The sequence below is a fragment of the Vipera ursinii genome (assembly GCF_947247035.1).
Source record: "Vipera ursinii genome assembly, chromosome: 1".
Classification (NCBI taxonomy): Eukaryota; Metazoa; Chordata; class Lepidosauria; order Squamata; family Viperidae; genus Vipera; species Vipera ursinii.
In genome coordinates, this window is record NC_139512.1 from 69,186,963 (window position 1) to 69,214,546 (window position 27,584).

At 37.2% G+C, this 27,584-nt stretch overlaps 1 protein-coding gene across 1 annotated transcript; it reads right to left on the reverse strand.

Moving 5' to 3' along the window:
• On the reverse strand, window positions 1-27,584 carry PSEN1 (presenilin 1). Its single transcript, XM_083348643.1, has 9 exons — window positions 27,299-27,584; window positions 25,025-25,166; window positions 22,239-22,306; window positions 19,609-19,829; window positions 15,781-15,879; window positions 14,661-14,747; window positions 11,564-11,737; window positions 5,035-5,153; window positions 1-3,419 (listed from the first exon to the last, which is right to left on the reverse strand). Exons 1-9 carry the CDS (start codon window positions 27,385-27,387, stop codon window positions 3,264-3,266), a joined length of 1,155 nt encoding a protein of 384 aa, XP_083204769.1. The 5' UTR covers window positions 27,388-27,584; the 3' UTR covers window positions 1-3,263.

Below are 27,584 nucleotides of genomic sequence, written 5' to 3' on the forward strand. Positions count from 1 at the left end.
TTGGATCCATGCGTTATTTATTAATAATTGATAAATACAAGGTAAATAGCAACAACTTGTCAAAATTATATCTTGAAAAGATATTTTTAAAAAGCTTATTCACATTCATTTTGTATAATCAACAAACCAGTGTCTGGAAAAAAAAAGGACTAAAAATCCAATTCTATTGCATTTCCACTATTCTTACTTGTAAACGAGTTATACTAGCTAGACAAAATCACACCTCTGTTACAGGTTCGTGTGCTATGGATTTCTCATAGATGATCTTTATGCATCACTGCAAAAATAATTTATTAATAAAAGTGATCTGTCTTCAAGTATCCTTGCTAAAAATCTTTCCCTAATGTATTGTAATGTTTCTCTTGCTGCATCAGCAACATTTACAATAGAATCTCAGCTGGGACATCCCTTTTGAAGACATCCAAATTATGCTTTATAGTAAAATATTCTGCTTTTTCAGCTTACTACAGCCCTTAGAAGTTAGGTAATTACTAGCATTTGAATACACACTGATCGCATATCAAATATTAGGGAAAATTAGGACATTTCAAATTCTGCTATAGATAGTAACTTAGCTTTCATTTAACAATCTCTCTAAAGCCTAATGGAAAAAAAAGTTCAAGAATTTCATTTTCATATTATAACTTTTTAAACTTTTTGACTTGCAAGCTTCTGTTAAATAGTCCCATAACAATCAGAATCAATTTGATGGTAACAGAAGTTATCCTGTATTAAGGGATTCTTAAGGCAACTCTTACTTACGGGCCTGATCAACACAGTATCTGCATACTGAGTTGTTACTTTTCAGAAGATATTGAAAGGTGTTCAAGTTATAGCTGCCTAGATTTAAACTGATTTCCAGGAAATTGTGTCATAATTATTTATAACCAAGTTAATGCTTGCTAAATCTCCAAAGTGGTTGCTTTTGAGTCTAGTCTAGTCTAACATCTTGCAACAAACATGCTATTTTTTCTGAATTTGTTTTCATTTCTTAGATACATGCTCAAAACCTACAGGGAATACTTGGTGTATTTAATTGTTCATTATGTTCATTAAGAACTACTGGCTCTTATAATTTGGGGTAAAGCAGACACATGTTCATATTTCTGTAGAATCATTACAAGCTTTATGACAATGATTCAACTCTCATCTGCAAAATCTGATATGACATGTGTGGGCTTGTAAGGCAGAATAATCCATTCCTTCATTTAAATGAATATGCCCAGAAGAGGCAATTCTGCTCTAAATGACTACTTTCCTAAATAAAAAAAACAATTTGCACAAAGAAGTGTTCTATCACAGAGCTTGTTTGCAGTATATGCTGTTGTTGCAATCCAGAGATGGCTGCACAATCTACCGTACCTGATGCCTTTCAAAAAAGTTGGAAATACAGCTATTAAAATTTCCAGGAAATATTCTAGAAATCCCAAGACCCAAAGAAGACGTTACAATATGTTTGGGAAATGGCCAGTTTCATACATGAAGAATTAGGATCTAAAAATGGCTCAGTAAGTCAGTGAAGACTCCTACTTTTATTATGTTTTTTAAAGGGTCTTTGAAATTCATGGAAAGCTTATACTGACTTCTGTAATGGCGGACTGAAGTGTTTTGATTGGTGGATAACAAGTGACCTGTATGATTATCAGGTTCAAATGATCTCTGGAATAAAACTATCAGCAGTTGTGCTGCAGACTTGTAATGCCAATAACAGTCCTTGGATGAGCTCAGCAGTAGTACCAGACTTTGGCAGACTTCTTTGGTAGTCTTATATATTTACAATCCCAGCTTCTCAAACCAAACAAAGACACTCAAGAAAGTATCAGTACAAACAAAATAGTAATATAATTTGTGTGTGTGTGTGTGTGTAGATAAATTTCATTTTACTGACTGAATGTAATAGGTAGCTTGATACTATTCAGTGGTTTAGGGCAAGCTAGGCAGGTATACAGAAATGCTCCAATTTCCTCTGAATACTAAAAGATGACATTCTCAACATGTGTTGAATAAGGAAAGGCAATATATGCAATGGGGTTCCAAGGGAAGCGCCCCATTGCTGATGGTTGTTTTTTGGTGTTTGAATAAAGGGGTACATTCAACAGAAATTCCCATTAGGAAATTTCTGGAATGATATTTTGAACAGAGAATACATGTACAGTAAAATTAAGTTACTCCTCCAGCGCCGCCTCCCCCGCCCCACAATTTTTCTGAATGTTTTTTATGAGCAAGGCTCAGTTAGGTTCTAATCATTATAGAACTTATTTGACAAATTCATATGTATGTTCAATTGAGATGTATTTTTCATTCCCACAAGATGGCTTTACTGCAGTCTGGGAGGGAGGCAGTTAATAGTACGTATCATTCTTTTTAATTTTATATTGCAACACACATGCATATATATATATATATATACACATACATTTCTTATAAAATGGTCCCAAGGAATTATAATAAAAAATCAGAACAAAAGATGAAGTCAGATGAAATCCAAGATTTCACTGCAATGTTCTGTTGCTGTTTGAGTTTTTAGTTTCTTACCTCTTTGTTGGCAAATTATAAAACTTGAAAGCTGAATGAATATTCAACATATTTTAGGGAAGGGGAGATGTCTAGAAATAAGATTACATAGCTAAATAAGAAATGAGATTTTGTTTTTAATCAAAGGATCCCAGGATATGTCTACTGTACCCCAAATTTCCAGACATTTATGGCAGAAGAATCTATGTGTATGTTCTGTGTTGAACTGGCAAGGAGCATACAGACCGTTCTGCAAGTATGACTATTAAATCGGAAAGAAAAAAAAACCTAACACAAAGTGCAAGACATTATTTGCTTGATTTTCCCTTTAAACAAGATAATATTCTTTCCTCCCAATTGCTCTTCTCCGAGTGGCCTCAGGCTACAAGCGCTGATAGTTCCTGTAATGGCATCACACTCACTTATCAGGCAGTTCAGCTTGATTTATCATCATACCGCTTAACAGTGGATGAACCCTCAGCATTCTTGATTGGTGCAAAGTGGAACCCCAGGCTGAGGTTCTGCTGATGAGAGCATCGACATCTTTTCTACAGACTGTTCTTTTAAAGAGATGTAACTGACTGCAGTCAAATGGCAGAAAACCCACGGGTGAAGAGACCATTTTTACAAAGAAGAATCCAGTAATGCCCAGCATAGCAGCTGTTTTAGGAAATGAGGGGAAGATAGTTTCTCCCTCCTGTATTTGCTAAATTCAATAAAATGTCCACAGGTGATCAGCTGAAAAGGTGCTAGATATAAAATTGATGGAAAGCTAATTCGTCCATAAAAGGCTGCACCAAGTTATCTGTGGCAAAATAGAAAACTAGCCCAAAAGTGATAGAAATTGGAAGAGCTGGTAAGGCCTTTTTAAAAATGGCAAGTAGCAAGAGGGTAAGGCACAGGCCCTAGGGATAAAAAGAGAGAGAGAGAGAGAGAAAAAAAACCACATAAGTTAATTGGAAGAGCTCTTATCTCAAACTATTAGATAGTTGCCTGCTTCCAGGGGCAGCAATCAACTCTGGATGTCCTTCAGAGATAAACTACGGTAACTGCCAACAAGGATTGTTCATAAACTTGGTGGGAAAATCAAGATGGATAAATTGCCATTGAGGCACACTTTTTAACCACATTCCCATTCTGTCACCTCTGTCACTGTGCTGAATAGCAGAGCCTATTTTACAAGGGATATGGAGAGAGACAGGACTCTTTTGTGGGTAGAAAAAATTTTTTTTTCAACCAAGACAGAGATGCCTAAATTGATAAGCGGAAAAAAAGACTCTGTGCTTTAAATATCAGGAGCAACCCACCAAACCTTTTATAAAAATGGATGGTTAGTTTCTATCATATATAAGCCAGGCATCAGCTACATGTATGTCAAGATGGCAGGCACAGTTATGGGTGTGATGTATACAACTCATACTGAAAAGACAGAGGGTTTTAATCATAGTTACCATTGTGCATTCTTTTACCACCCCTTATGTAGACATTTCTGTTGTAAGCAGGCAACTAATAACCACATTTTCCTTAAGAGTAGAATAGCCTATCACGGAAGCAACAGTTTTAGTAATTTTGGACAGTATTGTAATGAAAGCCTAGTCCATGCAGAATATTGGGCTCCTTCTATGAAATTCTATTTTTATTGACAATAATTTGGAATTCCAAGTGCATAGCATTTAGCTACGTCTCAAGCAAATGGTGTCTGCAAATGGAACTCTTGTGCTTTTCCCTTGGAACCTACACATCCTATACCACTGATGTGTCTAGTTTTTTATGGCTTCCTTTATTAGGAAAATACCATTATCTCAAGCCAGAATATTAAGAAAGACACACATACAAAAAAAATCTGTTCAAACTTGTTATTCCCAAACGTCTTTCAAGAAATTCCTGACAGAAGCAACTGACAATATTTAAAAGCTTATGACCAACTCTGAGCATCAGGTACATTTGTTCCAGGTTCCACAATTTTGCCTCACTGGGAGGTCTTGCACTGTGAAAAGCCTGAAGGATTGCACTTACAGTAGGTGTGTTCCGGTGACTTTGCTTTTTAAAAGAGTGAGAAAGGAAAGCTTCCTTTCTCTCATCCCTCCTTCTCTGAGTTAAGAGTTCTGATTTTCACTTTCAAGTCTGGGCATCATTCCAATCCAGCTACTAGCAATCTCTCTAGTCTAGATGGATGCTTCTCTGAGAGGCTGAACTTTTTCTACAACCTCTTATTAGAGAATGGTATTTTTCTAGTCAGACCTGACAAAGATTTTACTTCCCTTTTTCTTGTGAAAGTGGAGATAAAATGCAAAAACTACGATCCATCTATGAAGTTTCGGAGGGAATGTGAGGAATTATTGGATATCCATGCTGGAAATACTGTATAATAATAAAAAAAACCAGAAAGAAAAACCTGTAAGAAAAAAAACCCTGAAGTTGTCCAGTTGACACGTTTAAAACAATTCCTAAGGAAGAGCATTATTACACAATTTAACTAGTCATGGCATCAACAAGAAAGGGAAGGGGAAATAGACTCACAATTAAAATGGCTACAAAACAGGCTAAAGTTGTGTTCCAGTCTCCACTGGCTGTTGCTGAAGCTTTGCCAACTAGAACACTGTAGAAAATGAAATCTCCTAAGCCGAGCTTAACTCCTCCTGCAAAAGACAAAAAACAAACAAACACCTCGGTCAGTTAGAAATTAAAACCATTCTATGTAGCAATTTAGGTTCTGTCACAGTGCATTGAGTAAGACCGTGAAGAAATGGAAAACATAAAAGTCTACTATTATTTTTTTTTGCTGTCAGCTCAATTAGAGGGTCCGGAGTACCTTGGGTCCGGAGTACCTTAGGGAGCACCTGCTGCCGGCGTCAACTTCCCTCCGCCCTGTGCGTTCCCACAGAGAGGGCCTCCTCAGGGTGCCACCGATCAGAGAATGTCGATTGGTGGCCCCCAGGGGGAGGTCCTTCTCTGTGGGCGCCCCGGAGCTATGGAATCGGTTGCTAGTTGAGAATGTCGATTGGTGGCCCCCAGGGGGAGGTCCTTCTCTGTGGGCGCCCCGGAGCTATGGAATCGGTTGCCGGTTGAGCTCCGGATGGCGCCTGACTTCTGCTCCTTCCGACGCGATCTGAAAACGCATTTGTTTGAACAAGCCGGCTTGGCCTGATGGGGGGGTGGGTTGGGTTTTTTATTGTTCTTAATATTTGTATTTATTGTTTTTTACCTCGGGCATTATGTTTAATTCCTTTTAACTTTTGTATTTTTTGTATTTTATACATCTGCCCTGTTCACCGCCCTGAGTCCTTCGGGAGAAGGGCGGTATATAAATAAAATTATTATTATTATTATTATTATTATTATTATTATTATTATTATTATTATTATTATTACTATTATTATTATTATTATTATTGAGATGTTCTGATATTTGGCAATGTGCCAAATATCTGCATGTTTGTATCTAACCAAGGAGCCTGAACAAACCTCAAAGAATATTTTTAGCTTCCAAATTTCAAACGGATTAATGAAGAAAAAATAAGCTGGAAAGTAAATTAAGATATAAATAAAGCTTTTGGCTATGAAACCCCTTTGCTGTCTCTCCATAGCACAAACGAAACAGAAAGCTTCTAGTTCAGCACGTAGTTTTGTTTTGTCCGGAAAACAAAGATAAATTGAATTCAAGCTATGGTTAAGTTTCAGTCTGAATTAGTTAAAGGTCCGTAGTTAAACAGAAGCTTTCTGATTTATTTGGTCATTCTGTGAAGGAAGAAGCAAATGAATGCACACTGTTGGCAAAAAGCTTATTTTCATATGTTACCGTAAGGAACTGAGATTCAACTGTCAGTCGAGGACAACTGACTGGGAATCATATTTTAAAATATGGTGCTAATCAGTTGTGTGCCAGTAAGTGTTTAAGAACTCTGCCAGCAAAAGTGCCACCTCCATATCGCTAGTCACAGAACGGCTGATCTGCACAACGGGCATCACAGCTCAGCTTTGTTTCAACCAGCAACCAAAATTCCTGAAAATTTAACAATTGGTTCTCACCACCCACTATGAGCTGGCTCCGGCACACTGTTGGTGATTATTGAACCCAAATGAAAGACAGTCCAGGGACTGCAACCTATCCCCCTCCCTGATGTTGCTCAGAAGCAGAGAATGCAACTTGTTGTTGTTGTTGTTAGCTGCGAAGTCGTGTCCGACCCATCGCGACCCTATGGACAACATTCCTCCAGGCCTTCCTGTCCTCTACCATCTTCTGGAGTCCATTTAAGCATTTAATGCAACTATATTGCATTTAATGCAACTATATTGGACAAATCCTCTATTATTGCTTTCCCTCCTTATTACACAAGATACCCAATACGCTTCTAAATACTGCCTACAAGATTAATCTTTTTGGCCTTTAGATGCTGTTATCATGGAGGTTAGTCTTTGTTAAAGCCAATGAAATGGCATACAAAACCATTTCAGTGTTTTTTTTATTTATTACAACTTTATAGTGAAAAACAACTTCTGTTTTTCTGCATAGAGAGAGAGAGAGAGAGAAAATGGGTAAATTGCACTTTGTGCTCAAAATGATAGCTTGTCATATTTAACACCATATACCTGCCTCAATGTCTCCTACTAAATTCTTATTATGTTTTAAGGTATATGTATATACTTACAGTGCATTTTTATAATTAAACCTATGTTTATAATTAAACCTACAGGTTACCAACTGATCTTATTGCCTTTATTTGTATGATAATTAACAGCTTGGCAGCACTTAGAAGTAAACACTCAATTAATTAACATAAAGCAGAAGGGATCTTGACTCTCATCCTAAATTCTTAAGCACTATTTTAATGTTTGGAATTCTAAGGCACATCCTTCTTTGATTATGAAAATTTACTGATGCATAATAATAATAACCTCCCAAAGATGGAAGGAAAAACTGTACATGGTGGCTGAAATAAAAAGCAATCGGCCTAAGTGTGTGATAATCAAAATAATGCCAAACTGAACCATCTCTTCTCAAAATTGATACTCTTGAATTTATTCCATACTGAGAAGTTATTAGTGCCCTTAGACACCTGATACAAAACAGGTTTCCTGAGAGCTGGAGCACTGGGAAACTACCAGAGGACTGGAAGAGAGCTGATGTAGTTCCCATCTTCAAAAAAGGGAAAAAAATAGATCCAGGAAACTACAGACCAATCAGCCTGACCTCAATACCTGGGAAGATTCTGGAAAAGATAATCAAACAACAAATCAGCGAACACCTTGATGCGAACAAAGTTATCACTAAAAGCCAACATGGGTTTGTCAAAAACAGATCATGCCAGACAAATCTTATTGCATTCTTTGACCAAGTGACAAAACTAGTGGACCAGAGGAATGCTGTAGATATAATTTACTTGGACTTCAGTAAGGCATTTGATAAAGTAGATCACAACCTACTACTTGATAAGATAGAAAAATGTGGGTTAAATAGCATCACCACCAGATGGATACGTAGCTGGCTGACAGGCCGTACTCAGAGTGTGGTCCTCAATGGAACTGCATGTAAGGAAGTGTGTAGTGGGGTACCACAGGGCTCTGTTCTGGGCCCAGTGCTCTTCAACATCTTCATCAATGATGAGGGGTCAGATGGGGAACTCATCAAGTTTGCAGATGACACCAAACTGGCAGGAATAGCCAATACTTCAGAAGATAGGCTTAAGATACAGGAGGATCTGGACAGACTCGAACACTGGGCACTATCTAACAAAATGAAATTCAATTGTGAAAAAAGTAAGGTTCTACATTTAGGCAGGAAAAATCAAACGCACAGGTATAGTATAGGTGGTACCTTGCTCAATAGTAGTAACTGTGAGAGGGATCTCGGAGTCCTAGTGGACAATCACTTAAATATGAGCCAGCAGTGTGCTGCAGCTGCCAAAAAAGCCAACACAGTGCTAGGCTGCATTAACAGAGGGATAGAATTAAGATCACATGAAGTACTAATACCACTTTATAATGTCTTGGTAAGGCCGCACCTGGAATACTGTATCCAGTTTTGGTCACCACAATGTAAAAAAGATGTCGAGACTCTAGAAAGAGTACAGAGAAGAGCAACAAAGATGATCAGAGGACTGGAGGCTAAAACATATAGGGAAGGGTTGCTGGAATTGGGTATGTGTAGTTTAATGAAGAGAAGGGTGAGGGGTGACATGATAGCAGTGTTCCAATATCTCAGGGGCTGCCACAAAAAAGGAGTCAAGCTATTCTCCAAAGCACCTGAAAGCAGGACAAGAAGCAACGGATGGAAACTAGTCAAGGAGAGAAGCAACCTAGAACTAAGGAGAAACTTCCTGACAGTTAGAACAATTAACCAGTGGAACAACCTGCCTCCAGAAATGGTGAATGCTCCAACACTGGAAGTTTTTAAGAAGAGACTGGCCAGCCACTTGTCTGAAATGGTATAGGGTTTCCTGCCTGGGCAGGGGGTTGGACTAGATGACCTCCAAGGTCCCTTCCAACAACTACTTCTTCTTCTTCTTCTTCTTCTTCTTCTTCTTCTTCTTCTTCTTCTTCTTCTTCTTCTTCTTCTTCTTATTATTATTATTATTATTATTATTATTATTATTATTATTATTATTATTATTATTATTATTATCTTCCTGACCTCTAACCAGAAAGCTGAAATTAAGATTTAGATATCTAATAAGAAAAAAAATATATACATAGGAATGCTATAGCTGTTTGAGAATCTCAGTCTAGACTTCAAAGAAACAGTTTATTGCCACATTTTTTTTGGTAGCATATAGTAATGCAGTTAATCCCAGAATGAATACTGGAGTAAAAGTCTCTGATGGCAATTGCTTGGGAGACAAGATCACTGTCAGCCAAAATAGGATACCTGCCTTCTACATTGGCACCTAGCACCTGTTCTATGTAAAACTTATTTGCTATAGACCTTAATGTCTTCCAAAGATGACTCTCAATTTAAGACTGACAACAGATTTCATCTGACCAAGTAGTAAGGGAACAAGAGACACATTCAATATTGAATCTCCCTTGATCTGTTACCATTTCCAAATGTACTGGTTTGTGTCCTTTGTTCCTCACCCCAAAGCTCTAATCAATAAGGACATGATTGCAGCATGGCGGATTTCATCCACCCACTTACTCAGGTGTTCCCAGCCCTCCTCCCACTGCTGGTATCCCAATGCAGCATATTTCACCAGCCTGTCTGTCACCTAATTTCCCTAAGGTTTTCCTTTCCATTGCTCCATTCCCTGCTACTGCCTATGTCTGCATATGTTGTGAAAAAGGGAAATGTTCAATCTTGGATCTTTATTATGGTTTGGGCATAGAATAATGTGCACATTTTTTGTACAAAGAATATCCTTCTGAAAACGGAAGTTGAAGATTGCATGGAACACATTTCTCAACAACATTTTCAAGGTCATAAGCATCTTTGGCAGAACAAAGATGCGAACAAATGAACCAAAAATAGATATAATTATGACACAGGAATTTATGAATTGGCAATCAGTTCTTTTTCAGAAGACCATGAATTTCATGAAATCAAAACCTAGCATAAGCCTTACGAAAAGGATAGGAAAAAAAATCTAAATAGCTGATCGTGATTTAACAGTGATTAAAAGGAACTGAGGTAAAGTAACAGCAGTCCTCTTGGGAACATGATGGCAGAGATCTGTTTGGGCTTGCCAAAATGCAACTTATGTTACTTCTACCAAAATACCTCATTATTAAGAGGAATTCTGGCTATAAAGTTGCAAGGGATCATCAAAATTAACATATTTTCTGTCAGTCTGGAAATAATTACACAGATCATTCTGCATGCACAACAATTTTTGATTAACAAATAAACTCTCACTTTCTATTAGACTATAGATTGTTAAAACAGCATTATAGAGGTCAGTTTTTATATCAATGGGAAGAGGGACAACATTTATTCCAAGATTTGATATGGTTTCCAGGAACAACTAATGCAGGTGGATACTCACATGTGGTACTAAAGAGTACTCTCTTTTTGTGGCTGTATGAGTAAATGAAGCATTTTTGCTTTATTCTCATTCCTTGAGCAGGACATTTAAGTAGTTAGGTTTGCTTTTCTTGGTTTCTTTAAACCAGCAGAATAGAAAGCCCAAGACAAATAAAATTCTTATTTCCCTGAAATCTTCAGGCATCCAAACGAACCTGTTCAAACAAGTTCCCCAAAAAATCACTCATGTATAACACTGGCTGAATTCCATAAAGCAAATTCCTCACAAGACATGTTGCTATCCTATCATTCATCAAAAGAAGTTTACGATTCATTTTAAGAATGACAACGATAAGAAATTTCAGGAACATAACAAGAATGCTTATACCAAAAGTTAAAAATAACAGCTGCTGCTTCCATAATGACCAGAATTTGGCCAGAAAATTGCATTTTAAAGATGAGATAGGTAACCTGTGGCCCAAGTTTCCTTTCTAAATCCCTTGAGTTTCTCTCTGACTGTGATTACTGAAAATATAGCTCAGTCCCATTTAGAGATAAGAATCATAAAAATTATAGCTTAAATCCAAAGACGGGCGTTTTCAAAACAACAACAATCTCTTCAAAATTATCTAAAAAACATCCAACTTCTGCCTACATGTGGGACATGGCCTCATGCATTTTGCAACCCATGTAACCCTAGAAGTATTAAGTAATGCATTTTAGCAACTAAAAGGTTGTCATCCCCAGTTCTAAATCAACAGTAAGTTTCTGTGCTGATTTAGATTTATATATATAAATATATATATATATATATATAAACAGAATGTTACTCGTCCCAGCTTCTGCCAACCTAGCAGTTGGAAAGCACGTAAAAATGCAAGTAGAAAAATAGGGACCACTACGGTGGGAAGGTAACAGAGTTCCGTGTGCCTTTGGCGTCCAGTCATGCCGGCCACATGACCACGGAGACGTCTTCGGACAAGCGCTGGCTCTTCGGCTTTGAAACGGAGATGAGCACCGGCCCCTAGAGTCGGAAACGACTAGCACGCATGTGCAGGGGACCCTTTACCTTTACTTATTCATATTACTTACTCTCTTCTGGGTCCTCGCTTGCTGGGGAATTACTGGGAAGAGCCTGAACCACTGCTCGTGTTTCACGGGTTGAATGTATTGGGCCAATCCTGTTGTCTCGTTGCTGCTCCCATTCTGGGTTGAAACCTCCATCATCTACCTCAGGACCTGCATTCTGATTTTGATTCACTGTAACTGAAATACACAGGCATTTTTACTACACTCTGGGATCATTTGATCATCACCCAAATACATGATTAGATTATGAGTTGATAGATGAAAAAAAAATTGTTGCCACTGAGCTAACAAAAACCAAGTACTACACAAATGAAAAATAAGTTAAGGTGCATTCAAATCCTAATTTTTGTATATACAGGCAATCCTTGATGTATAACCACAAATGAGTGCAAAATTTTCTGCTGCTAAGTGAGACATTTGTTGAGTGAATTTTGCCCCATTTTACGATCTTTCTTGCTACATTTGTTAAGTGAATCACTGCAATTGTTAAGTTAGTAACAGGGTTGTTAAATGAATCTGGCTATTGATTTTGCTTGTCAGAAGGTTGCAAAAGGTGATCACATGACCCTGGGACACCGCTAACGTCATAAATATGAGTCAGTTGCCAAACATCTGAATTTTGATCTTGTGACTACAGGGATGCCGCAACAGTCTTAAGTGTGAAAAATAGTCACAAGTCACATTTTCCAGTGCCCTTCTAACTTTGAATGGTCAACTGAACAAACTGTTACAAGTCAAGGACTACCTATACTTAATTTTTGACAGATATAGAGTGTAAGAGTGATCTTCAGTGAAAGTAGAATTGAAAAAAAAATGGTTGCAAATGAGTTTTAGCAAACCAAGTAAAACTGGACAGTGACATACATTATAAGCATCTATCACCATCCGAAGGCATTCTGTTGCCTCAGCTGGAAAAGCAAATACTATTCCCCACATCCCTGCAAGTTAAGCTATGCAGCAGCAAATTGCTCATGGTGCTCCAGTTGTATTATTATAATTCCTTACAATTTCCATTGCCTCCAACCAACATGTATGCTAAGAATGCAATGACGGCATATTTATTGAAAAATGTTACAAGTACATTGTTTTCTTGCCTGGCAGTGAAAATATCATAATCAATTAAATAAACAGCTATCAAACTGCTAGCCTTTTTAGAGTGGAGGCCTGAGGATAGTCTACCCATTCGCCTGATATTTGATCCTATTCTGATACTGAAGAGCAATCTGATAGATCTCAAGTGAGCTACTTGCTTAACAAGGAAATAATGACAACTAGATTATTGTTTTATGTGAATGGAGCAGTAAAACAGACTGATGGTATGTATTTAGGATCTCTTGTTTTGGAGGCAAATATAGAATATTATTATTCCCACCAGTCCCTATTATTTCTAGAGAAGTCCATATGGTTTTCTAAATTACAAATAGTTCTATATGCTGAGAAACTTGCAAGAGCAATAAAAGAGCTCTCAGGACAAAACAAGTATATCTAAGGAACTAATTATTTTGCTTTCTTTAAAAAAAAGATGCTCTTTAAATTTGTACTTCAATTTCATGCACAATTCTGTGGAAATAAAAGTATCCTTTAATATAATAGAACAGTACTTTTCAATGTACATGCACAGATTAGAACAGGGCTTTTCAACCTTTTCACTCATTGTACCACTTTTAGGATATGGCAACATCCAAGTACCACCAGTCACCTAGCAAGGTGTCAAAAACTTGATGACCAAAAAAAAGGGGAAAAAGTGATGAAGTACAGGTAGTCCTCGACTTACAACAGCTTGCTTAGTGACTGTTCTAAATTACAATGGCACTGAAAAAAGTGCCCCCCCCCAAACCACAGCCGAGCGAAACACCTGCCTGCCTGCCCGGCAGCGCTCTTCCTCCTGTCTGAGGTTTTCATTGTTGTGAGCATTTCTGTTGAGGATTGGCAGCGGGGGTGGGGTAGGGTGGTGTTTGGTTTTTATTCCCCTCCCTCTGCTGGGTGGTTGCAGCAAGTTTTGGTCACTTCACATGACCCTGGGACACTGTGACTGTCATAAATATGAATCAGTTGGCAAGCATCTAAATGTAAATCACAAGACCCTGGAGATGCTGCAACATTGGTCGTTCTTCTGGGTTCAGCAAAAGTGCCAGGATCAGTGCTGCTTTCCAGCTGACTGGTGCTTCTTCAGGGCTCAGCAGAAGCCCCAGGATCAGCGCCGAACTCCAGCTGGAGCCCTGACAGCCCTGAAGAACCACCGATCAGCTGGAAAGCGGCACTGATCCTGGCGCTTCCACTGAGCCCTGACAGCCCTGCAGCTCCAGCCATCTCTCGCTCAGGCTTGTGCGGTGCTGCCACCAGTTCAGCTCATTCCCCTCCCCCGCTACCACTTTTCTAGGATAGTCGTGTACCACTTGCCAGGTGCCAATGTACCACAGGTGGTACCCGTACCACTGGTTGAAAAGCCCTGGATTAGAAAATCTAGAAAAATGATTGTAAAATATACCATTTTCAATTTACCACGGAATAAATTTAAAAACCTTATTTGAAAGCCAACTTGGTATATTGATTTAAGGCACCAGCCCAACACACTAGTTACAAGTGTGTTTATTATACTCAGTTAAACATATTTCATAGTGTGCAGTAGAGAAGTATTTTTCTCCCTATTCTTCAGATCTGTAAAAGATTGATTTTTCTAAATTTTATTTATATGATTTATTTATTATTATTAAATGGAAGCCGCCTCTGATTTTTTTTAAAAAGGAGTTGAGGTGTAAAAGTAGAAGCTGTGTTGTTAAAACAGCATTCTAAGGTTGGAAGAAAAAAAAAGACCCAAGCCAATACTTGTAGAATTCCCTCCCTTCAGTTGTCACAAGGATTTCTGGAGGTGAAGTAAAATTTCTGAAGTAAAACTATCTAGGGACAAATGGTAAGGAAACATTTTTCTGGCAGACGGCTTCAAATCAGTGTACACTGTTATTGTTCATTGATGGACACGAATTCAGCATTTAAATAGCAAAGCCTTTCTGTAAATGTAAGAGTGTTAACATGAAACTGCTTGACAATTCTCGTTCTGCATTTCTCACACGACTTCACAACGATTAAAAAAAAATCTCACCTTGCTGACCGTAAGTGGCATTTTTAGATGCTCCCTTCTGGGCTTCAGTATCTTGTTCAGCCATATTTACTAGCCATATCATTGTTGCTAATGGAAAAAAAGAAGACATCTGATTTATTGCTGCTATATGCTATTTAACCGCCTTAGGATTATGTATACATTTTAAGTATTTTAGCAACACTGTGCTGTGTTGAACACACAGAAAACTGCAGTGACCCTTGTAATGAATTCATCTAAGATGTTGCTAAAATGGAAGGCAACAGCAAAACCTCTTTTTTCTATTTCTGTTTTGTGCCCATTTTAATTAAATTGAAAAGACAATTTTAATACAATGGTACCTTGGTACTCAACTGCTTTGAAGCTCATCAAATTTGGTACTCAACACATTTGGATGTGAAAATTTTGTCCTGGGACTTAATTGTTTCTTTGGTATTCAATGCACAAGCTAGAAGTCAGAGTTGGCTGCCCTGTGACTCACTACATTATTGCTTATAGGAATTTTTTTTTTGGTACTCATTGATTTTGATACTCATCATGCCCCCTGGAACCAATTAATGATGAGCACCGAGGTACCATTAAAACAATTGAATACATATTGCCTGATAAATAAGCTTTGCATTATATCTTTGTAAAACAGGTTTTTTTATTTTACTACTATAAATGCGTAAGTAAATGACAGCAGACCCAACAGATATTATAGAAAAGGTACTCTTCTTTAAACTTGTAGTTCTATCATGGCCCAATTTCAGCACAAAACTGTACTAAAGGATCAGTTGTTACACTGTACCATAAAACCAATCAAAATCCCTGAAGTAGTCAAACTATTTTGAATCACATAGGATGATTTTTTTTCTTTTTTAATAATAAATATTTAAAAGTACAGTATATTGGGGAATTACTGCTCAATTGCAAAGTCACCACAATGGGAAAATGTGTCATTAGTTTGGTATACTTAAACAGATGTTTGCTGTATCTCATTTTTGCTTCTGTAGTCAAAGGAAATCTACTAACTGGAGCATCTTGTCCAGCCCAGGTTTATGAAAGGGAACTGTGACTCACGGAAAATTAGATAAATTATTTCCCCCTAATTCAAAGCAAGCATCAGATAATCTGTTCTTACATGAGTAAATGAGCGCTGGGAACAAAGTTTCATTTCTTTCTTGAGCTGTTTCTACTAGCATTCGAAGAGGCCCTTTGGGAGACAATACTGCAATCAGATCTGAAAGATAGATATTGAGATATTTTTTTTTAAAAGTGCAAAAATGGCTCCTTTGTGGTCAGAAAGAAATAATTAGTAATATGAATGTAATAAATTAGACTGTGTAATGGAACTTTCATACAGTATTTTGTAACCTTATGAAAGACTGTAACAAAAAATGTTGTTTGGTTCATTCTGTTCAATGGCCCAGCCTGTGATATGCCCCACATTTTTAGAATAGTTAATAATTAAAAAATCATGAAGATACGTGCTACAATAAATCTCTTGATTCAGAAACGTGGTCATTATTACTTTTAATCCTGAATTCGTTGCTACTGTAGTACAGGATAAGGATCGAAACCAAATCAGTGAAACCACTAGCAATTAAATATCGTAAGACATTTCAAAAATTGGAAGGAAACTTAGCACAATGACATTCAGAGAAGAAAATAAAGGATATAGAAGAAAAAACAGCCTGAATTCCACATTTCCTTTTATAATTAAAGCATGATATCTAATTGATACCCTTCTCATGGCATACGTTTTTTTAGTCTACCAGAGGCTTCTATCAATGGAAGAAAGAGGGAAGCAGTTTCTGATTATACACCATCCCCTTATATGCCTTCTGGATCAAAATTCATACAGCCATGTAATATTTTGGGATGCCTTACGTATGACTTTATGAAACAGGCCACCTACTCTAATCTGAATGAAATTATTCTCAATCTCTATATCTCATCTATGTACATATACACATACCAACTTACTTGTAACCTTATATGCTACTTGTTGTCATTCAAGGGCATACATAAACATCAGGCATACTTCCATAATCCTTTTTTGGGAAGGACAATTTTTCCTATAGAAGAGCTTTTTTTTTAACTTAAATATGTGCAGGGATCAGTCCCCTTCCAGATTTTAAGCCAAAATGTAGCAATCACATTTGTATAGCTCCCATTATAACAAGGACAAGCTTTCCTTGTCAGAAAAAAATAGCAGAATTACTTATTCGTTAAAGCAATTTTCCAATTCCACCATTGTCGACCAAACTCTGTGGATAGAAGGTACTCAGATATCCCTGACATTTAATGGCAAGGATCCATAAGGAAGTTAGTAAGTCATGGCAATTCTCCATTTCAGTGGGGCCTCTGAGATTGAGTCCATTCCTGCCTTGCCTCCCCCAATGCTGCAGCAGGTTTTTTTTCAGACTTGAAACCTCACACAAGCACTTGGGCAGGCCTTAGGTTTAGCTCAAATACTAGCAATTAAAACAGCATTTTTATGTTATCTCAAAGAAACAGCACTCACCCACAGAGCCACATCATGTTATGAGGCATAGACACCTATTAAATGTCATTACTTCATTTTCATACTCAGGAAAAATTCAACAGTTTGAAATTCCCGAGTTTCTCCAGTTTGGAAAAACACCTCTCTTGCCAAACACAATTTCTTTTCTTTTAAGGTTTGGCAATTGTTCTAACAGTCAGTAAATTTACTAAACTTACACTACATTAAGAACTACACGTACAATGGTAAGGAATTTTAAGAAAGTATAGTATTTAAAATCACTTTAATTTGATGGCATGTATTTTTGCGGCTATTCTTTGTTTCTGAACTTATACGGAAGAAGAAGAATGTTGTACAAGTTCATTTGATTCCTTACAACTTGGTAAGGATATGGTATTTCAAACTTGTTTGTCTGCATATCTTAAAATACTGCCAAACTGCCTGTTCCCACTTGAAAATCAAAGTGTGTGTGTGTGTGTGTGTGTGTGTGTGTAAGAAAATGAATACTTCAAAAACTAAAGCTGTTTTACACTGTGAAAAGTTTTTGGTAGGTACTTAAAAACAACAACATAAAAGCGTATAAGCAATACTTTCCTTTATTTTTTAAAACTTTTACTATGATCATGCTGGTAGGAAAACAACAAACATACACATTAAAAGGATCTCTGAGGAGTTTAGACAGCTGAAGATGTTAGCTAGCCTGGTAACGAAAACTTTCAGAAACCAACCCTCAAGCTTGGAGAACGAACCTTCACCCTCACCCTACACCCGAGCTACAGATATTTGCCACTATTGCAAAACGATTTTTGTTTTATCTAACAAATTGGGATGCAAGCTTTAATTCTAAATGCACACCTTATTTTGCTTATTTGACTATTTTGATGCTATAAATGTTTCCTTTTACAATTCAGTATTGCAGCAGTTGCCTCAATTCCCATCAAGATCAAAGATGAGCGGACTTTTTTCCCCAGAATAACAGCAACTTAACACTTAGCTAACTAATTATCTACACTGTTCAGCCAAATGCATAAGGGAACCCCAAAAGCTTCCAAGTAACAGTATGTAGCATTCTAACTATATGCACTGAATCAGGGTATCAACTCTCAGCCCAGATCAACATTCATTCATCTCTAACATGGAATCTACAGTTGCTTAAGGGGGAATCGAATGCCCTGGATCAAATGCAAAGACCAATTAACCAAATCTGTCCCTGGAGTCAGCATTTTAACTTGAAAAGACTGTGTAGGGAATACTTTGGGAGAAAAGGAGCAAGAAACTGCGTGCCAAGGGGGGAGGCTGAAAGTTGCGGGAGAGAAGGAGAGAGGAATTTTCAGATAATAATAACCAAATCTATGAAGGACAGACTAGATAATTCTCATCTTTTAATTCTAGATACTTTTCATACTACATAGAACAGGGGTAGGCAACCTCGGCTCTTTTATGACTCATGGACTTCAAGTCCCAGAATTCCCGAGTCAGCTATGTTGACTCAGGAATTCTGGGAGTTGAAGTCCATGAGTCATAAAAGAGCCGAGGTTGCCTACCCCTGACATAGAACAAATGAGTGTTTATTAAAATAATAATAAGGAAACCAGGATTCTGCTGTAGTCAATAAATTCTTTCTATAAAGAATAACATTAGCACATATGTGGTAAAAGAGAGCAGGTGCTCAAAGACATGGTATATAATAAAGCACACTTTGTTTCCACACCTCTATAAAATTGCAAGAGACATAACAAGTCCCATCTCTAATGGTGGTAATTCAGTCAGCAGAGTCTCTTTCCCAGATACATTTTGCATTTGTACTGAAAACTGATCAGAAACTTCTACAATTGAGGGAAGTTGGGCAGAAAGTACACTTTGACAAAAGATGTTCCTAGATGATACAACAACATTTGTGACAGATTTCTAAACTTGACAACGCATGGGTTCATTCTGCATAACTCAACTGACACAGCCTTTTGTTAGAAAAGATCTCAGTCCTATTCCTCAAAGAATAACTAAACCTGCTTCAGTATAAATACAGGTCAGGTTCTACTCTCACATATAGCCATCCCAAAGAGCAGTGGGGGAAATGCACACGATACTAGATCATTGATAGTTAAGTCGTAGCCAGTGGCAAAAGTGTGTAAAAGTTGAAGTCAAAAAACTGAAAGGCAATCCTATCTTCAATGGTTAGGAATTATGTGTATCTCCTGGAGTAATTCCTGCTTTATTTCACACAGACTCCCTCTCCTACAGCAAAAGCTTTTATGTAAGATTGAGAGAAACCAAGCACCCATACTATGAAAGCCCCCCCCCCACTGCAAAGCTTATTTAAAGTGTGACCCAGATTTATAATATGACTCCCCAATCATTAAAATAACCAGATCTCCCAAATATAAAAAGAATACCAGCTAATTTTTTGAAATGGTTTTCAAGGGCTTTTACTCAAAACTGAAAATGGGGATAGAGGAATCTTACCATACACTGAGATTACTGCCAAGATGAGCCAAGCAGTCCATTCGGGAAGATACTTTATAAACACCAAAGCCATTAGGGCACTTATCATAATGAGGTAGGCTTGTTGAAGACGGAGGGGGCCTTTCCAATGAACGCAGATCATTCCGACCACACCAAAGTTCCAAATCATGAGTGCCACGGTAATGTAATCCATGGCAACGTTATAGGTCTTAAAAACTTCCCTAAAACACAAAATATTAAAAGAGATATTTGTGATTTTGACAATGATATACCGTATTTTTCGGACCATAAGACGCACCGGACCATAAGACGCACCCAGTTTTTAGAGCAGGAAAACAAGAAAAAAAATTCTTTCTCCTTCTCTCTCTCTCTCCCTCTTTCTCTCTCTCTCTCTCTTTCTCTCCCTCCCTCTCCCATTGTCCCTTCCTTCCTTCCCTCTTTGTCCTTCCCTCTCTGCATTAGAGCAGTACCCGCGGAGGCGGCCCTGCAGCCCGGCTTTCTTGCAGAAAGCAAGCTGAAACGGAGTGAGGGAGATTGCCAGAAATGCGAATCGGCCAATCTCGTGCTCCTGCAAACTCCCTCGCTCGGTTTCAGCTTCCCTTGCTACAAGAGAAAGCAGGCTGAAACGAGGCAGATTGCAGCAGCGCGAGATCAGCCGATTCGCATTCCTGGCTATCTCCCTTACTCCGTTTCAGCCTGCTTTCTCTTGTAGCAAGGGAAGCTGAAACCGAGCAAGGGAGAGTGCAGGAGCGTGAGATCGGCATTTCTCAGCACGTGCCGATTCGTGCTCCTGGCAATCTCCCTTACTTTCCACTTGCGGAGGTTGGGGCTGGCCGTACGGATCACCTTTGGACCATAAGACGCTCCCTCGTCTTCCCCCCCACTTTTGGGAAAAAAAGTGCGTCTCATGGTCCGAAAAATACGGTATATAATATAAAATTGTGTTATTCAAATAAAGCACCTTGCTCCTTTCCTTGCCATCTTTCTTAATTGTAAAGTCAATTTTAGTGTTAATATTTATTGCTTTAGTGTTCCAATGTTTTATCTTGTTGCTTTTATTGGTTGTAAGCTACCTAGAGCTGACTCTAGGTGAGATGGGTGGCACGGAAATTTAATAATAAAAAAATAAAGAAGTGAACAACAATTTCGATGCCAAATAGAGGTCCAAAATCCAAATGATTCAACAGAAAATAAAATGACTGCATAGCATTGTAGAAAAAGAAATCAACATGGGACATAAAGTTTGTAAACATAAACACTGTTTTGGTAATATATAGCCTAACAGTTGCTGATGATATTTTTCCCCCAATTTATTAGAGAGCAATTTCAAAATAACCTTTTGTGTACAGAGTTTAAAGTGTATCCCAAAATGGCCAGCTTACAGCTTATTCAGCTATGCTGATAGTACCAGCAATTCATTTTAGCATTACAATTGTTGTGGTAACCTGTATTAGTTCTCTCAGCCAGCCAAGAAACTACAAATATAGATTTCTAAAAACTCCAAAGAGCTAATCAATAGATGTACTGCAGCAGAGTTAACGAAACCCTTACAAAAGTTTTTTTGGCAAATCCTGCATATGAAATGCATGTCTTTATTTAGAGTGAAATCAAGATTCAAACTTTTCTTGTTCCTGCCTGTAAAGAGTTAAAGGCTCAGAGGGTCCTTTGGGGAGGGAGAAATATTTTACACATTTATCATTTGGGCAACAACTAATCTGGTTGTTTGTTTCACCTGCCCATTTGCACTGAAAGGTGGGGAGAAAATTCTGTTGCTAATCACTGTATTAGAGGAACGAGCTATGAACTAACTATGCAGACTTTAGCATGGCGTACAAGTATCCCATGTGGATAGGATCTCTCTCTCTTCTAAAGATAGCCATAAATTTTGATCTTTCTATGCAAGCACATATGTACTAATATTAGAGTATAGAAATTAAAACCAGCCGCATGAGAACCATCATTACAGCATTATTTTGCTTTCATTGTACAAATGAAACCTCAATTTAGTAGACCTTGATATAATGGACTTCATAAACAAACCTCTGCTCATGTCATTATTTGATTGGCAAATGACAAATTATTTTGTTTGCATCAACCTGTATTATTTGCATAACAAAATTATTATACAAACGATGCAAATTATTATATTTAAATGACTTTCACAAATAATAGACATCTCTGTCCCCAAAGAAATGAGGTTTCATTGTATTGATAGAAGTATGTATCTATGTATGTATGTATGTATGTATGTGTGAGTATATCTATATTTTTTAACAGAATGGGAGATCTTTACGTGGCTTTGTTTCTTTGAAATCCAATGGTATTTTTAAAAATGATACAAAACTTTGAATCATAAACATTTGTTATTGTTAAATGTAATCCCTATATGCAATGCTTTTTTTGTAAAAGAAAAAGGTGCTGGAACTCACACATCTCATGCAGCCCGCCTTGCCTACCCTACAAGGTTCCATCCAAAAAAGGTGCCGGAACTCCATTCTGGGCGTTCTATGAGAAAAAAAGCCCTGCCTATATGTAAATCTTAATATAGCAGCTAGGATTTAAGGATACTTAATCTGAACCCGTCTTCTCCATTTTGACAAATCTAAATAGCAAAATATTTCTATACTTACCCTAAGTAAATAAATGAGAAAAAGAAAAGCAAAAAGAGAGAAGAAACAATGAGCCAACCATGGATCACCTGAAACACAAATAAAAAATAGGTTTAATTTTCAGACTTGATGTTAGATTGCCCATTTCAAAAATGGTTATTTGAAAATTTAGAACATCTTCATATAACATTTTATGAAATACTGAGGGTTGTATGCAAAGCCCCATTTAGATACCAAGGATTTCTGACAATCTCTCTATGTTGTAAACTCCTTTTTAAAGACTTTTAAAATCCTAAAGCCCCTTTTAAAGGACTGTGGGATGCAATTATATAGTGTGCATTTGGAATGTGTAGATAATGCTTGCTATTCATCTATTATCTGATCATACAGGAAAATCTAAGATCCTGGCAACTACTGCATGACTGTTTAATTTCATGCTTTAAGAATTAAAGATGCGACTTCCGGTTAGGCATTGTGGCATTCCGGGCACAGGAAGATGGGGCTCTGTCTTCCATGTTCAATTTCGCCCTGCGGGGGACCCTAAAAAGGGTTGAAAGTCGCCCCGGAGAGGCAACAAAGGAGGGGACCCTTGTCGATCGCAGAGGGGTGGTGGCCCTTCTTCTGGATTTGAGGAAGCCCTCCAAACGGGCAAGGAAAAGACTGGCTACATTCATGTGGCTAGTCAGAAGCTGCTGACAACCGAAGATAAGCACTAACTAGCAATTTTTGAACAACATGGATGGAACTGGGTGAGATTTTACCCTCTTTTTATGATCTTAATTCTACTCTCTTGGAAAAAAGAATGCCCAAATCAAAGAATCCTTCCCAATGAGAGAGGGAAGGGAAGTTTTTGCTCTGCTCCCCAAGGAAAAGAAGAACGGTGAATAAATTGCTTTGGGGGGGGGGGAAAAGAGAAAATTAAAAGATTAATTTGGAATTAATACAGATATATAGCTTTGAAATTTGGGGACTAAAAGTACCTTTGAGACTTTTTTTTAGAAAAGATATTTGAACGTCTGTAAAATAGGCTTGGATTTGGAAAGCTGGAAGATGGTATCAATGACATCTAGTGGTGAATCACGGCACTACTACTACTACTACTACTACTACTACTATTATTATTATTATTATTATTATTATTATTATTATTATTATTATTATTATTATTATTATTATACACCTGGCTTGATGCCTGGAAATGGATAAGACTCTTTGTTGTTCCTAGAAACTTTCACTTTTGCAGACTGCAGCTGGGAAAAGGGGAAAAAAACCTCTTGGGCTGCTTATTTGTGTTGGGGACCCTATTGGACTATAAAGACTACATACAAAAACAAAATGGATGTTTCATACTTAGCCTCAAATGGTAAAAACTCATCTTTAACACTTGTCTCCGAAGCCCCCAGCTTGATATACCAACAAGAAAATGTTCTTTCTATGTTGAAATCAATCCAAGAGACAATTGTTTTATTTCATGAGAGTAAAAATAATGCAAATGAGATAAAAGAACCTAAACTTACAAATCCAGACAATGACTACAAAGAAGGAACTAGTAACCCAGAAAACAGAAGGGAAATTAGAAGAAACAGATCTAAAGATGGGGGATCTAAAGGAAGGAATTAACAAACAGATACAGACAAATGAAAAATTATAAGATGTAGTGATAACACCGGAAATGGAAAAGATACCTTACTTGTCAAGATCTCGGAACACATATGAAGATAAGGAAGAAGAGCTGATCGAATGGATGATAAAACTGTTACGAGAAATGCTGAATATTGACGAACAAGAAATGAAAAGAAAAACTGAAGAAGGATGGAGGCTGTTTAATGAATGTAAAAGTATATAAAAGTTTATAAACAATATAAAAATACTTCAATCAAATTTTCTTCCTCATTCCAAACAATATATGCAAAAACAGAGGAAGAATTACCTGATGATTCAAATGCACTGACCTGGAAAGTTATTTAGCAAAGGAAGAAAGCTAGAGTAAGACTGAAGAAAATAAGAGGTTTTGACCTATTGGATGGGATATTATACTATTAAACGTTTGAATATGGTTAAGAAAATAGATAACTCTTAGAAATAAAAGTATTATTATAAGGATAGGATTTGTAACTAGAATATTATATTTTTTTATGAGATCGGAAATATGAAAATTCTAAAAGGGTTTGAATAAGGGAAGCTTTTAGTTACCCAAATATAATTTATTATGAGAAAATTATAAGCAATAGATATTTTGAACATTGATGGGAAATTAAAAATTTAAAAAAGGTATCATTTAATAGTATATAAAGGCAGGTCTTCAGAATTTGGTTTACCATGCTTCATTTGACAATTCTGTCCACATTAACTGATTCCATTCACCCATTAAAATATAATTTAAAAACTTGCTTGCATCAATATGTAGATCATGTAACAGAATAAAGGTTTTTTTTGAACAAAACAAAAAAGGAACAAATCTCTGGTTAAATTAATAGTTATTTGAACACATTTTAATATCAGGATAATTAAATCATTTTAATTTATTTCATGGTCTTTTCCTTTTCAAAATCATTTTTAAATAAGATTTAAAATATCTAACTGCCAATTTCTGATGGTCATTATTACAAATTTCTTTTATAAAATACAAAAGTATATTATTATTATTTTTATCCCACTCTGCTGTTTCATAGTTAATCCTCAGATGAAGTATAGATTTAACAATTGTTTCGGTCCTTTACAAACTGGAATAGAGTAAGTTCTAGTATAGCATTATAAATAAATGGAAATGGGAGTTTGAATGAAAATATAAATAATGTTGATCTCACCTTATAGCACCTATATTTATAAAGCACAACCAGGAGTACAGTCATGACAACAATGACACTAATCATGATGGCAGCATTGAGAACAGAATTCAGAGCTCTTTGTCCAACAGTTTCTGTATCTTCTGTAAATGGAGTATAGATTCTACAACGCAAAGCAGAGCAAAATAAAATATGTCACATGCTTTTAAATCAGGATATATTTTCTGATTAAATTCATCTGAAAAGAATTCAACAAATATGGAACACTTTATAAAGTTTTTTCAATGCACCATCTAGTGGCTATGAGATGAATTACATGCACATCACTACTCCATTTTAAGCTTTCAACGAAGTCAAAAGCACAGCAGCAGTATATGAATCTGCTTAATATGTACAACAACCCTTGTCCCATAAAATACAAGACAAGTTATGCTGATCAAGACAAACCTGACCCAACACAATAAAATTCCCCAGGTAATGATATGTCATATTATTAAAGGAGTCATACATCTGTCTACATTCCATATTACATGGAAGGCATGGGTGCCATGTCTTTCTCAATCTCAGGTCCTCTACTGTGCAGGTTTCTGCACAGTATCTTGGCTGTTCCTAGAACTGCATTTTTCTGGATAGAGAGGTCTGATGTTTTTCCTGGGATCTGTTGGAGCCATTCTCCCATCTTAAGGGCGACAGCCCCAAATGCTCCTACTACTACTGGTACCACTTTGACCTTTACTTTCCATATTATTCCTTTTAGTTCCTCCTTCAAGTCCTGATACTTCTCCAGTTCCTCATACTCCTTCCTGATGTTGCTGTCACCTGGCACTGCTACATCAATCACCACTGCTGTCTTCTGGTCTTTATCTACTACAATGTCTGATTGACTGGCCAGTACCTGCTTATCCATCTGGATCTGAAAATCCTAGAGGATCTTAACTCTGTTATTCTTCATAACGTTTTGTGGAATCTCCCATCTTGATTTGGAAGGCCCATATACTGTGCATAGGTTCCTTTACATAACACCAACTACTCAGTTGTGCCTTTCAGGGTACACAGTTCCTGCCTGCATCACACATCTTGCCACTATGTGTTGGGACTGTTTCTGAGGCCTCGCTGCATGGTCTGAACCTTGGGTCCTGTCTACTGTAGTAGACTCCTGCTTCTAAGGATCTGGTGCTTAGTTCCTGTATCTGTGCTGCTATGATTAACGTTTTTTTAATGCAGTCCTTCCCAGCCACTCTCAGGATTTCCCAACATCAGCCAACTCAGCTATCTATCAATGGTACATGCCATGCAGGGTCTTATCTTGCTCTGGCATTTCCTCTATTTGATCATCCTTTTTCAGGTCCCTTTTTAATGAATCCAAAAACACGACTTCTATGGTTTCTGCAATATGTATGCAATGGGTTATCATGAGCTATAAATCCTGACTCCAAGATCCCTTTCCCAATCAGATATTTGAGTTAACATTCCATTAGTGTACACGAAAAAGAAATTTTGTGGTGCCATACACCAGGTAGCATTTGCCATTTTGAGGTCCATTAATCCACACCTAAACTCTAAAAGAATGCAAGTTGGATGATGGGGTGTATTTTAATTTAGTTCAAGGACCTCCCATGATATTAAAACGTTAAAAAGATAAACAATAAAGGTAATAACCATTTAATTTTTAAAAGACATTTAATTCTTAAAGAAGATGCAAACGATTTTACGTGAAAACACAACAGACGAAATCAAAGAACTGTGCTTGCACTGATAGGAGGCTTCTGTCAGCAAAATGAGAGAAAGGGGCATTAACAAAACCCCATCTGTTAGCACGGATTAAGGAAGCCCTCTAGAATAGATATGAAAAGTGCAAGAGAAAGAGGATCCACTATTTCTATGGGTTTCTTAGAAGGATTCACCCAATATCCTATTTATGAATGAAACTATCCAATGCTATTCCATAACTACATGTATTTGTTCAAAGAAACATAAAGAAGCAGAAGAGTTATTTAAAATTGGAGAAATGGGAAGGAAGGAAGGAAGGAAGGAAGGAAGGAAGGAAGGAAGGAAGGAAGGAAGGAAGGAAGGAAATTGAATATTTCTTGTCTAAAACTGTATCTTTTGGGGAACTAGAGGAAAAGGGATTTAGCAAAACCAAATGAATGGCAAAGGCTATTTTTTTAAAAAATAGCAAATGTACTGACAAGAACTAGATTTTGAAACATTGGTTAAAGAATAAATACAGAGGAGAAAAAAAAAGAGTATCACAGCAGGAAAAAAAAGCAATTATGGAAAAAGTTAGTTACGTACAGCTGCCCATCCTTGCGCGTATAGAAACTGACAGACTTGATGGTTGCAACCACAACTACCATGCATAATGTGACAGGCACGAAGAGCATGATCACATGCTTGGCCCCATATTTCAGTGTCAGCTCTTCCTCCTCCTCCTCCTCTTGCTCCACCACTTGTCGAGGCCTTTGCTGTGGCTGTCCATTAGATGCTGGAGTAGGATTGTTCGCTCTCCGGTCACCACTCTCCTGTTGTCGACTTTCATTGTTGACATTCTGAAATTAAGAATTCCACATCCACAAATATT

Coding starts and splice junctions, on each gene's coding strand:
- PSEN1 (XM_083348643.1), bottom strand. CDS start 27,387: ATGCTCTTCGTGCCTGTCACATTATGCATGGTAGTTGTGGTTGCAACC. Junction 25,167..27,298: donor ACGCGCAAGGATGGGCAGCT/GTACGTAACTAA, acceptor TTTGCGTTGTAG/AATCTATACTCCATTTACAG. Junction 5,154..11,563: donor AAGCGAGGACCCAGAAGAGA/GTAAGTAATATG, acceptor TGTCTTTTGCAG/GAGGAGTTAAGCTCGGCTTA.